A 14,872-nucleotide genomic window follows, 5' to 3' on the forward strand; every position below is an offset into this window, starting at 1 on the left:
GCTCTCAAGCAAGGACTTTGAAATAGCGGAAGTGCTTAGTTTATAGTTTAGTGAGATATTATAATATCCTGTTACATGAATTTCCCCATGCCTCTAAAGTGTGCCTTTATACGAAAAACACGCTAATGGATTTTGTTGATTTTTCAATATTGATGCAAGGTGGAAATGATCAGTTTCCCTGAAATTGCGCTCATTTGTTTCTCCAATATACAATTACCCCAAGTCATACGGTAACAGTATGTGTTCCATTTCTTTTTCTGCCTTTTATTTGTTGAATTACATCATTAATAGCTGTGCAACAACACCATTTTGAAACTGTCGTCTGCTCTAAATGTTTCCATTTTGTTGTATATTAACATAGTGAAGCTGTATCCATTGTTGTTGGAAAAACAGGTGTTTTTTTTTTTTTCCCTGTCCTCTAACCATAACTGAGAGGGTGGCCTGACATTTTTCTGTGCACAGGCATGTGAATACGTACCGGATAAGAATGAATGCCATCTTTTATTAGCTATCTTCTGTGTTTTTTGGCAGCCCTTTGTGGAAGCACTTGCCCTGTTGGCTTTGATTTGGTAAACACATTGAGGGCACACTGAGTGGTGAACATGCAATAAAACATGCTCAGTGTTTTTGCACACACACACACACACACACACACACGTATGCACATTTGTGTCGCCACACACTCATGCACCCCAGAGAGGGAGGATCACAGGGTGTTTATCTACTAGTGTTGAACACAGCAGTTTCAGCTTGTTGGTGTTTGGCCCCGCTAACTGCCGCTCAGCTCACCCGCTGGTGATGAGACCATAGTTTGGCCCTACCGAGCTGTTTGTCCGAGCCAGAATGTAAGATTTTATTCTCTGCCTGCCTTGAAGAGTCCAAAATATTCTGTTCAGGAGAGGAGAGATCAGACTTGTGATCATCTAACAAGCCCGCATCTCATGTCCAACCCTTGCTGGACAGGTCTATTGCCACTATTTTGTATATCAGGTTTAGGTTTCAGGTTTCAGTGGTCCTGTTTACTCTCTGAACTACTATACTGGGGAGCTGGGAAGTGAGCCAGTCCTTCCCAAGCAGGATGCAGTCAATCGCTTAGATCAACTATCACATTTAAGATCAACAAATCGCTCAAATCAGAATATATCAAACCAAGATATATAGCAACTAATTATTATTTTCATCATCATTTAATCAAAGGATGCATTTTTGATTATTTTTTTGGACTATAAATGTCAAAAAATACAATTACAAGCTCCCATCATACAAGGTGATGTTGTCACATTGCTTGTTTTGTCTGACCAACAGTCAAAAACTATATGATATGCAATTTAGAAAGATTAAGAGCAAAAATAAGAGAAAAGAGATAAAGATAGAGTCTGGAATTTCAGAAGCTGGAACAAGCTAAAGATATATTAAATATATTTCAGCCCTTAAAATACACTGAAAAAATTGATAGAATCTAGAAAACCCTCCCCTAGCTGCTAGGCCTCCTCACACGTCCTCTTGGCTGGAGGCGGGTTGGAGGCTGACACCAGATGTTGTGCCACTGGCAGGTTCAGCAGCAGCTTGTCACAGTCTTTATAAAAAGGTGCAACTCATTTACTTATTAGAATTAACAATTTTCTGCTTTGTCAAGTAAAAATGGGGACTGATTTTGCAGCAGGGCAGGTAGTGACAGGTATTACTAGGAGTTTTTGATTGGTCCAGGGATATGAGACTATGCATATAACCTTGGGAATCACTTTTGAAGCTTTACTATTCCAGTTTACTTTTTTACAGTGTGCTAGAGTTTCATGTGTCAAATTATTTTCTTTCTCCAATAATTTTCCCAGTTGATTGTTTGTCGTAATAACCATAGAATATTGTCCGCAGAGTCCTGGCTTTCTTTCAAAGAAACAGAGACAACAACAGAATTTAATCAAAGACTGTAAAAAAAAAAAAAAAAAAAAATATGGACGTAGCCACCGTGATGTCACCCACTGGTTTCTGAAGAGTGGCTTTGAAGCTCGAAGTGGGCGCTCCGGCCGTCGCCATCTTGGCAGTGCCTGACTCCGCCTAACTCCCGGCTAATCCAAAATGGGCAAAGATGTGGAGCTGAGGCGGGCTGAATGAAGCCTGGTTGCTGAAACAAGCCACCTAGCGGCTAGTGACCTGTCACTCAAAGTGGCCACGTCCTTAATTATGCATAACTTTATGGCTTAATAAAAATTAAACAAGTGAGTTATAAAAAAATGTACCCCCTGTACAGTTATGATCGGGGAAATTAGCTATAGAGACCAAAACCCGTTTTTGTTTCTTCTGTAAAGTTGGGCATTTTAACATGACAGTCTATGGAGATTGACTCACTCTTGGAGCCTCAAGTGGCCAATCGAGGAACTGCAGTTTTTGACACTTACACATTGGCTTAATCTTTCAGCTTGAATTTAACATGTAATGATGAAAGGACCAGGCATAAATTGAATAATGTCACACTACATATCGAACAAACAGTTTCTTAAACATAATTTTAAAGAAAAATATTCTGCTTGGAGTTTTGGTTTGCTAGTATGAACATTTTAAGGGAGATTCTACTTATTAACACAACAAATACATCTCTGGCTTTAAAGTATTTTTTTAAAAATTTCTCCTAATGTATGTAAGCATTTCTAAAATGGCTTGAAATGACTTTGAGGTACATTTTTCTCTTTGGAAATGATTTTATTAAAAAAAAAAGTTTTTCTTTTACAAACCAGACTACTCTTTAACTTAATACACTGATATTTTGATGTATTTGTTCTATATTTATCATTTATAAGTTTTTTTTTTTTCAAGGTTTTTCCACCTCACGCTGTATGCTACAGTTTGGTAAGTGACACATGCGTCATTACATTTCCAAATTGAGCGAGCCCTTTCTCACCTCTTGCAGTGAGCGATGTAAGATAGATAAATAGACTTTATTGTCCCCGAGTGACAGATTTATTTCAACTGAGTCTAATTTGAATGAGAGCAACTAATTCTGAACATTGGTTGGTGTAATGATGGAGACTCATCACTGAAAGAAAATATAACCGCCCAAACATTTAAACACTAATCAGCCAACAATGAAGAACTGCTTTGTCTTTATTTCCAGCACAGGTATAGGCTATTAGAAATTCATTTTTAAAGTGACTTAAAGTCATATTGGTAAGTTTCAGGTTTTGATATCAGGCTCTTGGTTTTTGAACTGACATTTAACAGTCCTACACTAAGGAATCCATCATAAAAAAAAAGCAGAGATCCATTTCTCCATCGACATTAGCCTCAATAGACCAGAACAGTGTATTGACCTGCATAATATTGTGAGGTGTTCTGATTTTTTTTGTCCTTCCTCTGCACTGTATATGCGTGTATGCTCTCCTTTGATTCAAAGTTTTTTAGGATTGTTGAAACTTTCTGAAAATCAAAAGCCAAAAGTAGAAGCAGACAAGGCAGGTTTAAGGAAAGTGGGGACAAAAACATAAATTATAAGACTTTGAATGCAATAAACATAAATTAATGATGCCTAGAAGTGTGTAAAGGATGGCGAAGGCATACAGGCCACAAAAGAGCACTCAAGTGCACTCTGACATCTACATGAACTCACATTTGCAAAATATAAGTCAAAATAGAAGCGAGCATTAAAAAGCTTACTTAAAAGCATAACTGCAAATGTATACACTGCCACTAACCTGTGTGTACATGCATAGGATTTACTGCCTGACCATTTTCCAGCAATGGAGGAGATGCAGTGCATAAGAGAAGAGTATAAGTGTTTGTACAGTATGTTCACCTCCCACCTGCTGCGTATCTGCCTTGCATGTGGGCGATCACCGCTCCGTATGGAGACAATTATTTCAGCTATAACTCATCCTATTACTGTAAAATGGCTATGTGAATACATGTACATTGTGGAAAAAAATAGCCCGCAGCACATTTGCACGTAATGGTGGAAAAGAAAATTCATGTGAAATGACAAACAACTTCATGGGAAAACAACTGTGCATATTTTTTTCCTGTGACTGTCACTGTTCGCATCTATGTATGACACAGTGACATGTTCACGGAGTAAAAGGAAGTAAGTTTTTGTTGTGATGTAGATTCACTCACAGTAAGTCGCTTCACACTTAGCCAGCTGGTTTACTGGTGGTTTAAAGTAGTGAAGCTTCAAGTAGTGTTAAACATTAAAAAGGAAGTAGAGGGCGGGGAGCTGCTGTTCGGTGTTAGTGTGTCAGCTTGTTTTGCATCTAATTATTTTTTGAGGTTGAGTTAGAAACAGCTGTGTCCGTGCACTTACAAAAGTTCATCAGAGAAATGTTTGATTAGATTAAAACACCCATAAAGACCCCTCAGCTGAAGAATTCACACAGGTAGGTTTCCTGTTTTGTGATTTGAAGTGTACATACATGATTGATAGCTATAATGTTGAATTAAGTTTAGTACTAACTGTTAAATATATACACGACACTAATACTACATTTTTAAATGTCACTTACAATAAAAAGCTGCTTGTCTTTTGGTGTCTGTATTATAAACATCAGTGATGTAGCGCTCAGCGTGGTGGATCCAGCAGCTCCCCGGGTGGCTCATTTATAATAGTCTGTTATGCAATGTTGCTATCTTGTATCCAAATGATGGCTGTAATTTATGAAAAAAAATGTATTTGATGATGAAATCTGAGCTTATATTTATTAAATAGATGTTTAATCTATGTCATATCTGCGGTTGGATGCTCCATCTGACGGGAAATTGGAATTAAATTAATAATTTGAGGCTGTTGGATTTTACACTGTAAAGCTGCAGTGTTTGTGAGACGGCACTGTTATGTGAAGCACTGCCGGAGGAGAATTCAGCGTGCCGTCCTCCAGTGTTTGTGCAGGCAGATGATTAAGAGACGAGTTCAGTGTCTCGGTTTTTTTTACTGTCTACAAACGGGCCCTCGTAAATATGGTGGGACCGCGGGCCGAACGCTCACGGGTCAGTCGACCATAGGAAGTAAACAACACAGTGTGTGTTTGCCAATGTGTGTCTGTGCTTTTGTAAAGACAGTGAGGAGAACACACAACTTGACTCTGTTCTGTTACTAATTTGTCTGAGTCTCGGCAGATTGTAAGAGAGCAGAAACATCTGAGTGAAGAGAAGCCGCCGGTAGCTGGTTTGCGAGGCCACACGTTTCCCCTCAGTGGTCTTCTTAAACTTTAGTGTTTGCGTTGAGACCAAAAGATGAAAGATAAAACGTGCAGTGAACATCGTCTGTTCATCTGTGACCCAAATGTACAGTCAAAGCATACACACTATGACTAATTAGCAGGTGCAGAAACATACAGCTTGTGCTCTGAATATTATAATTTAGTAGCAATTTATGATTTATGATTGTACTTATGAATTTTGTAATATAAAAAAACTACTTTAAAAAATAAAAGAATCACAGAGAAGGTTACAGTGTAGTTATTATGACACAATGAGGCGAATTTGAGTTCATACAGAGGATGGAAGAGCGGTTTGACCATTAATTGTAGGACTGCTGGTCTGATCCCCTGACCCTCGTGTCCACGTGTTAAAGCGTCTTTGAGCAAGACTTGCACCTGATGTGTGTACGGGGAAAGAAATGTAAGTTGCTGCAGATAAAAAAAAAACATTTGCCAGATGTACTTTAATGTCATTTTGAACTTCTTTTCACCTAGAAAGATAGATTTCCTGTAAGGAAAAGATGGTCATCACTCGCACTAAATTGGAGAGGTAATTTGGACTTTTTAAAAAGTTAGTGGAGATCCTGCAGGGGCCTTTCATTATGACTGGTACTCAAAGCAGTTTGCTATTTTAGAACTTCTGCTTAATTATTTTTCGACACAAGTAATCTCATTTTTACTTGAGGACAATGTTAGTCAAGTAGCTTGAGTGGAATGTTCTTGTACTATTCGCAGCCCTGATAATTATAAGTGGTTCTCGTAAACTTATTTATTTTTTGACAGCCATCAGTTCGCTGCAACGGTTGAAGTAGTAATAATTCACCATTTTCAAACACTTACACTTGTATTACTGCTAATTTAATGGTGGAAACTGTCTCATTTGAACTATAACACGGTGCTTTGGTGGAAGTCGCTGTGAGAGATTGTACAAATAAATAGAGGACACATACAGTATATGAACCTTTTTACTGTTTGTGTGAATAATGCATAACACTGAAGGATATTTCAGTCCCACTTAGGAGAGCTTTGACACTAACTCCCCAGCACTTGCCAGCGCTCTGCTGAGAGGGTGGAGAGTGGCGTCGGCTGGTGTGAGCCACTGGGGAGGATGTCAGAATATCCGCAGAGTTTCCACTGCGGCCGGTCAATCAGCTTTCTCTCACTTGTTCCGTGTATCTTTGCCTCCCACCACACACTATAATCACATCTGTGCCTGCTGTGTCATGCAGGATCGTCCTGGAGCACTGACAGTGACCTGCCTTTAGTGGCGTCAGCATGTTTGCGTTATGTTACGTAAAAGCGAAGAGTGTGAGGCTAGCGCTGCACTTTCTTCATCGTGTCGACACTGGTGTCAAACACACCTGCATTCTAGGGAGTGGACCTTTAAAACGTGATAACGCCAAAGTAAATAATGTCATAAGGCGGTGTCTTAGAAAAAAAGCTGCTGTCACTATGTACACTATAGGCTGTTTAAAGAAATCTCAGAAGAAATAAAACTGCTTCATCGTGATTTTACAACAGCTGGCAGGTGTAGTTACACACGTAAGCTGTTGTTCTCAAAGCACTCAAGCATGGCATCTTCTTAAAATGAAGCAAAAATGGTTATCAATCTTTGATCAATAATCAAATGATAACAAAATGTTGACTGATAAGAGTAATACTTTCTGCCGGTCTGATGAACAGGTGGTGGACAAAGTGGTTTCTAAATGACACATGATGAAAGTAATGGCTTGAGGGGTAATTTTGGATTAGTGCATTAACACAGACGTGGTCACAGGTGTGTGTCGGTCGGGTGTTTTACAGCAGCTTCAAATTAGACTCAGCCAATCAGAACTAAGGGCCATAACTTCCTGTTTTAGGAGAATAACTTTCAATGTTGCTGTGTGTGTGTGTGTGTGTGTTTCAGGGTTCTCTGCATCCCCAGTGTCTTCCTCACCTCTCCGCTGCCTCTGAAGCCATGGACTAGAGCTGCTTCTGGTCCTGACAGTCCGACGGTCATCAGATGGCTTCTCAACAACCCTCAGCGAAAATACAGAAAGTACGTTTGATAACTGTAACACTGTATGCCGCTGTGTTCGATAACAGAAGAGAGTTGATTCACAATCATTTACACCAGCTAAATAACATTTTAAAGGATAAACTTGGTGATATTCAATATTTTTATGATTGTCAACAAAACTCATGAAAATCCTATTAACAAGTTTCAATTGGCTCTTAAGTTCCTCTGGTTTCTTTAGTCTTCTATTACAGTAAACTGAATATATTTGGATTGCGGACTGTTGGTCAGATCCAAAGAAGAAATTTGAGGATGTCACCTTGGGTTTTGGGAAACACAGTGTCATTTTTTTTCTGAGAGAGTAGAGAGATCGTGGAGATACAGTTCATGGTTGGGTAGCATATTTATCACATGGCTATAAAACAACTTCAGTGTCTGCCTGGAGTACTGCAAGACATGTTCCTTTATCACGATGAACATTTACTTCAGTTAATCTCACATATAGTGGTATTAATCTGTTGCTGAAAATAGGCCCCAACAAGTGCACCGTTTACTCCTTACAATGCAGAACTGTGCCCAGCTTTAATAGGAACAAATGGGCTTGGGGCTGAGAGCCACAGACAATTTAAGGACAGAATATCACTACAGAATTTGGCCTTCTCACTGCATTTTTTCAGCAGTAAGAAAAATAAAGAGTAACTACAGCCTTGCCCTTTTTAGTTCACTATGCTGCAATACCTTCATATTTTTGCAGAAGTCTGACACAGTCTGTGTGACAAAATATGCAAATTTCCATTATGATTAAGAGGAATATGGACAGTCCCGAGGTCCTCTGGCCCACATGTTTTCATGCCAGATAGAAAAACATGCAGTTGGGTGTTTCTGAGTCATAATTACCTCCCACAGGGAAAGCGATCTGAATAGGGCCGATCTTAAGGGAAGAGATGAGGTCATGACTTATAATATTCAGCTATTTCTGTGTGTCACTCCTCATCACTACACTCAAGGATTTCTGCCCTGCGAAGCAATATTGTGATTCTCAGTTGATGGGTAGACTATTATTCGGTACTGAGTTAAGTGTCTGCCCCTGGAGAGTGTAGTCATGTGCACATATGTTGTCTCTTTGGTCCTCAAACAATAGCAGCTACCCCACAGAATGATTTCTTTTGTATTTTCCTGTAAGCAGTGTCCTACAATTGAAACGAGTAAGCCTGTATTTTAATATTATAAATAAACATTTAGTTGCTCTCTAAGAAAGAAGTCTACCAAATACACATCATATTCATGTTGGACTTTTGATATGATAACATGATATGCATCAACCATATCATGTCCATAACATGATCTCTGACAATCTTTGGTCATAACTGCTCCAGGTGACCACCCTGTGTTTCCTGTAGTTTACATGTGCTTAGAGTCTCTCAGTACAATAATGCACATGCAACACAATGCAAATGGCTGACAGTAACTAGGTCAGCTAAACTACAGCTTAAGTGCAGCTTTGACTCATTAATAATGCATATGATAAAGACTAAATTCACTGGGTCTTGAACAAAGATATTTTCTCTCTGATGCCAACAATCAGGCAGTGCTCAGCTATCTTTTTTTTTTTTTTTTTAAACGTTGTCGTGAGCCCTTAATTCTCATGTGACGATAACGCTGACTGAGAGGACATTTCAAACCTGAGATTGTTCTGTTAAATCCACTAATATTCTTCAGCCTCAGAAACAGGAAACAACAGCATTTGTTTTGTGTCAACTCTATTTCCAGAACAGACTGTGTGTCTGACAGTCATGTCATGTGGCACGCTGAAAGTTAGAGCCTCTCTTCTTCTTCTTCTTCTTCTTGCTGCTGAGAGCCGTGGGCAGAGTATAGATGTCTCCAGCATGCTCTAACTCCTCTTAGGTCAAATCCACGGACCTGAGCAGCCTTCTAACCTCTGGTCCGCACACAGAGACCCGGTGTCAGAGCTGCAAACCTGTGGGTGTTTGTTTCTTCACTGACAATGCTCTGAGCCGCGCTCCTCTGGCTCCCACACAGCCTCAAGTGGAATGACAGCTATGCATGGACTCATTCATTCCATGGGCCGAGGGAGTGTACGCGTGTGCACCTTACAAGTATTGTTTATGACTTAACAAGGCAATGCTTGTTGATAATTAGAGATTGAGTGCTAAATAGCTGTGATGTAAATATGTTCTTCAGCTACCATCACACTAAATAACGTCACACTGATTCACACGGCTCCTAAACCCGTCGCCAGGCATCCTTACTTTCTGACCAACACAGATATGGTTCAAGATACTGGATCATACACAGAAACCTCTGGTTGACACTCAGTGACAGGAAGAGAGTTAGTGTTGTTATGATCATGGGCGGCTGGCCAAAGGCTTTGGAGATAGGCAGGTGTGTCCTGGATACGACCTCTGGCTGTGTTGTTGATATTACATCTGTGCTGCTGGATATTGTGTTATGACTGACTGTTAGCCGGAGGAGGAGGAGCACTGGGAGTGGAGTGCTATTCACAGTACTATGAACCATCAGCTCTATGAAGCATTACACATCAGAACAAGCAGGCAGAGAGTGTACTGGCTGGGATTTAAAAAAAAAAAAAAAAAAGAGAGAGAGAGGACATCCAGAAACTGTTTTCTCATGAGTGAGTGATGGGTTTTCAAAAGTGTGTCTGAATTGGATTTACCGTAAAACATACATTGCTGTTTTTTTTTTTTTGTTTTTGTTTTTTTTTCAGATGAGAACGTGAAGGCTGGCGTCCACCAAGGCCACCGCTGCACCTTGGGCAGCGCACACACATGATCACATGACTCTGGACATGGACGCGGTCCTGTCAGACTTTGTTCGGTCCACGGGGGCAGAACCGGGTCTGGCAAGAGACCTGCTGGAAGGTAAGAGACCACCTGTATATCCAGCACTGGAAACAAATTATGACGTAGAAGACTTGATATTTGGGGAATTTTTTGTTTTGATCAGCTGCTCCCTGATGTGCTACAGTTGCACTGAAGTATGCAGAGGGGATGAGAGGAAATAAGGGGAAAGGAAAAGAAAGGAAACAAAGGAGGGGTGGAGAGGAGAGGGGCCTGCAACAGTGAGCCAGCTTGCTGATTTAGAGGCCAGTGTGACGGTTTTACGAGTGCACTCCCCGGGGAGAGCTTTGTGCCCATTCATTGGAACTCATTGAGGAGCAGAGTGCTACTGGCACTTGTATAGCTTACATATAGTACCACTTGGAGGAAAAAAAAAACACAGGAGGCAACAAAAAACCGGTTGATGGTCAGTTGAATTGACATCAATATGTAGAGATGGCAAGTGATGCTTTTGTTTTTTTACATGTGCATTCCAATATCTGCTCAAACTTAAGTGAAGAAATGCTGAACTTTAAATGCAGACATAGTTTTGTCTACTGTACAGGAATAAAAGCACAAATGCATCACACTAATCACACATCCATTAGGGGATGAAATCCTCATAGTGTGTACGTGTGTGTCCTGGAAAGTTTTTGTCTGTGTGTGTGTGTGTATATAATGCAGCTGGTGTCTAGTCTGATAAAAGAATTAAAGTGTTGGGTGTCTGTCTCTCTCTCCCTCCCTCCCTCCCTCTCAGTCATTTTTCTCTGATTCTGCCTTGGCAGAAAGCCACAGGGGCATACGTGTGACACTAACAGACACCAAACAAGACACTGCACTCAGACAAGACAGACACGGGGCCCCGGACGTCCTGTTTCAGCCAGTCGTATAATGCCAGCTGCCTTGATCCGGTGTTAGCTTAGCTTTCCAGACCTGCATCAATCAGCTGCTCTGTGACCCTCTGGTCTGAGTCAGGATGGTGTGATGAGACAGACAGGCAGACATCATGTGGTGCTTCCCCCTAGAGGCTGGTTTATGTACTGAAGAATGTTTTCTGACCTCTGTGGTTACATTTATTGAGAACCAGGATGTTTTTTTTTTTTCTCAGGTCTTAGGTCAGAGTTTTTAATTTTCACAGGAAATGAAAAAAAGGTTAATAATCACAGGTGTTTTAGTTTTTAATCTGTTAGAGTTTAGAGAATACTTGTTCAAAAAGATGCAGTTCTACTGTGTCGAGCTGCAACAATCTAGTAGTCAATACACAGAAAATTAATTGACAATGATTTAGATAATTGAATAATAATTTAATCAATTTTTGAGTGAAAATGGCAAAAATTCACTGGCTCCATCTTCCCAAAAGTGAATGTTTTCTGGTTTTCATACTCCTTTATGATAATAAACTGAGTATCTTTGGCTTTTTGATTGTTGGTCGGACAAAACACGCTATTTGGAAGAGTAACCATAGACTCTGAGAACTTGAGATGGACGTTTTATTGACATTTTATGAGCCACACAAATAATTGATTATCGAGGAAATAATCAGCAAATGAATAAATAATGAAAATAATGGCTAGTTGCAGCCCTTCTACTGTCCCTGTATGGAAAATCCTAATGAGAAAGTTGGGTGGAGCTACTTTGTTTCTAATGGATGTGGTGTGGAGGACTTATGTTCTTACTGCAGATGAATTTAACAGTGTTCCTTTTGCTGACGACAGCCATTACAAATAAGGGAGTGAGCTGAAACAATGCTCTCCATGTTAAACTAATTGATTGATTTACAATAATGTCGAAGCATTTAAACTGCATGCATTAGGTCACGAGTGGCTCCGTCGCTCCACTTTAAGTTGTATGCCTGGATTTGATCCACTCAAGCTACTGAGATTCATACAGTAGGGTCAGTTTTGCATTGATTGGCATGAGAGACAGCGAGTAGTGGTGTCAGGTTTCATGTTCAGACAGCAGAGAATCATCATGTCTGCAAGTCAGGAAGAAAGAGGATAACTTCCTCCAGGTCTCTTAAACAGAGGGTCCATTAACGGACCCCATCTCAAGAACATGCTCAAGTTACATGCAGATACCAGACACGCGGCCCTCTGAATGTTTTCAGGCGTTAATGTGAGTTTTATAAAGACTGTTTTGCAGACGGATCCTTTGGCATCACTGAGATAAAATAAGGCTGTGGCTTGACTTGCTTCTCTTAAACCTAGAAGGGATTTCTGTGAGAGAGACGGCACCCAGAGGAGACAACTGTGTCTGTGTGTGTTCATGGCATGTATGTGTGTATGTGTGGGTCCCTCCTGCTTACCAGGATATTGCTGTCACTCTGTTAAAGGATCTGTCTCCCCTCACTATCTTCATTTTGGTGGCACCACCCAACCTCAACCTCTAGTTATTCTCCTTATGATGCAGCATGTTTTCCTGCGCTGTACAGCTTTTGTTCCACATGTCCCATATGAGCTATATATAACATTATATTTGGGGATTGTTATTTTTATTTATGATTTTTTTAAATTATTTATTTTAAATAATAAAAAGGAGATGAAACTTTAAAGGAAACAGATTATCAAAATAGTATTACTTGGAGAGAATCTGACCTATATGCAGCAAACTCAGCAGTTCTTTTGCATTTTTTTCCCCAAGTTTCTTCTTCACTTTCTGCTATCTGTAGCATATTCTGAGTTATTCACCATGATATAACTTTGTTTACTGTAAACTGCAGTGAACAGGGTCCTGTTGCACCAGGAAACAGAGCCACTTTTTGATGCGTGGGAACATAGCATTGAGTGAAAATCAAATTTAGGCTGCCCTGATTCTTTAAAAATGTCGGATATTTTTCAGTGAAAGTGTGTTTTTTAAAAAAAGGAGTTATCATATATTAGGAGCAACATTTGTTCTGTCCCACAGGTAAAAACTGGGACCTCAGTGCTGCTCTAAATGATTATGAGGAGCTCAGGCAGGTCCACACTGCCAACCTGCCGCAGGTCTTCAATGAGGGCCGCTACTACAAACAGCCAGAGACACGTGACACACCCACCCATGTCAGCAAGATCGACAGGCCGTGTGCACAAAAGCAGGAGGACAATGCACAAGGTAGCACGGCCGTCTCAACAAAATATGACACGAATGACCTCAAAAGTTTTTCTCTCTCTTCGATTTCTTCTCCCACTCATCTGTTCAACTCTCCCTTCTTTTCCTCTTATAGAGAAGCGTCTGTCCCGCGGGATCTCCCACGCCAGCTCTGCTATCGTCTCCCTGGCGCGGCTACAGGTGGCCAGTGAGTGTACCAGCGAGCAGTTCCCTCTTGAGATGCCCATCTACACATTCCAGCTACCGGACCTCAGCGTGTACAGCGAGGATTTCAGGAGCTTCATCGAGAGAGACCTGATAGAACAGTCCACCATGATGGCTCTTGAGCAAGCTGGTGAGTACTAGAGGATATAATATAATAAAGCAGTTATAGTACTCTTTCTACTGATATGAGATATGTAATAGAATCTTGCGCATTTCACAGTATTCTTTATTTAGATTACACTGAAATGCAGAAGCAGCAACAGAGAGAGGTGTTAGTGAAAGTCAGTAATGCAGACAGAGGAGGTAGAGACTCAGAGTGAAACCGAGAGTAAAAGAGAGAGTGAGAAGATCAGAGTGGCTGCATCATCTGGAAGTAAGACGACAACAACTAATTCAAAGCATCCGGGATCCCAAAGGATTCATCTCCCAGCTGAAGCTTTGAACTTACAGAGAGAAACTAGTTAGCGATATTTCAAATCTTCCTGCAGACTTTCCCACACTGAGACTGCAGCCCTCTCAGATAATTCTGTTCAAGATCTGGGAACAACTAAGAAGAATTTTGGGAGTATTAAATATATTGACCTCCATAAATAAAAGAGAAGCTGTCCTAATAATCTTATAAATGCATTTTCTACAGCGACTAAACCAACCAGATGGTGGAATCTGATCTCTTATTGACATTACAGTCACAAATTTTATCCAAATTTTATGCATTATAAATTGTGGGTAACACCACACCTATGAAATATGTATCTCTGCAATTAAGGAAAGGTCAAATAAAAAAACTAGTTGTGCATTTGCTTCACTTTATTAGTGGTTGAATCTCAGACACGATAGTCCATCCACACTGCATATGCACCGTTTTTTGACTGTAACAAATGAATGTAACACACTGGGATGGAATAGTAGTCAATCTTTCCAGAAAATTAACTTTGATATCTAACATGTGAAACAAATTCACTATCTGCATATTGAGAAATACAAAAACATCTGCATTTTTGAGCCAGTCTACACTGAGGGGTAAATCATTCAGAGCCTCTTCTGTGTTTACTGTTGTTAAATAAATGATGCAGTCAGATCACCCCAGGCTCAGAGCAGCGAGGCTGACTGCAGTATAGCAGTGTGCAGTGCCCTGGGCTGTGAAGCAGTCCTCTCTCCCGCAGGGACGCAGGCAGGGCGGTGATGGAGCGAAAACTGGTGATACTGTACTGAGGAGGAAGATATTCAGAGTGGTTTTGGTGGGGGGGGGTAGGGGGTGGCGACGACAGCTGGGTTTTTGAGGTTTGGTGCAGGCATATGGCCCGTGTTAATCATCCCCTTCAAAGTTCAGCCATCGAGGCTAATCATGTTTGTTGGCAAATAATTGTTCTCAGCGGGCTGTTACTGGTACCTGCTCTGGTAGTGCGATACTGTAAAATATTAAGTGACGTTTGAATATAAAGGTGACTGAATAGTTAACATGCAAAACGTAAGTCTCCTGTCAAGACCTGTCAGTGCACCAAAGTAGTTGGTGACATTTCTGTTTTTTCCTGAATCTGATGGAT

At 40.5% G+C, this 14,872-nt stretch overlaps 1 protein-coding gene across 2 annotated transcripts in view; it reads left to right on the plus strand.

Moving 5' to 3' along the window:
- otud7a (OTU deubiquitinase 7A) overlaps positions 1–14,872 on the plus strand; it is a 37,855-nt gene that overhangs the window by 9,015 nt on the left and 13,968 nt on the right. Inside the window, exons 1-5 of one of the 2 annotated variants that reach the window (XM_067589802.1) lie at positions 4,263–4,364; positions 7,090–7,221; positions 9,926–10,079; positions 12,942–13,127; positions 13,240–13,458. In XM_067589802.1, the coding sequence (XP_067445903.1) occupies positions 9,995–10,079; positions 12,942–13,127; positions 13,240–13,458 (490 nt within the window). In that variant the 5' untranslated portion in view covers positions 4,263–4,364; positions 7,090–7,221; positions 9,926–9,994. Of the gene's footprint in view, positions 1–4,262; positions 4,365–7,089; positions 7,222–9,925; positions 10,080–12,941; positions 13,128–13,239; positions 13,459–14,872 lie in introns of those variants that run through there. The other variant, XM_067589800.1, reaches the window with a different exon arrangement.

This window comes from Thunnus thynnus, chromosome 5 (genome assembly GCF_963924715.1).
Source record: "Thunnus thynnus chromosome 5, fThuThy2.1, whole genome shotgun sequence".
In the NCBI taxonomy this organism is placed as follows: domain Eukaryota; kingdom Metazoa; phylum Chordata; class Actinopteri; order Scombriformes; family Scombridae; genus Thunnus; species Thunnus thynnus.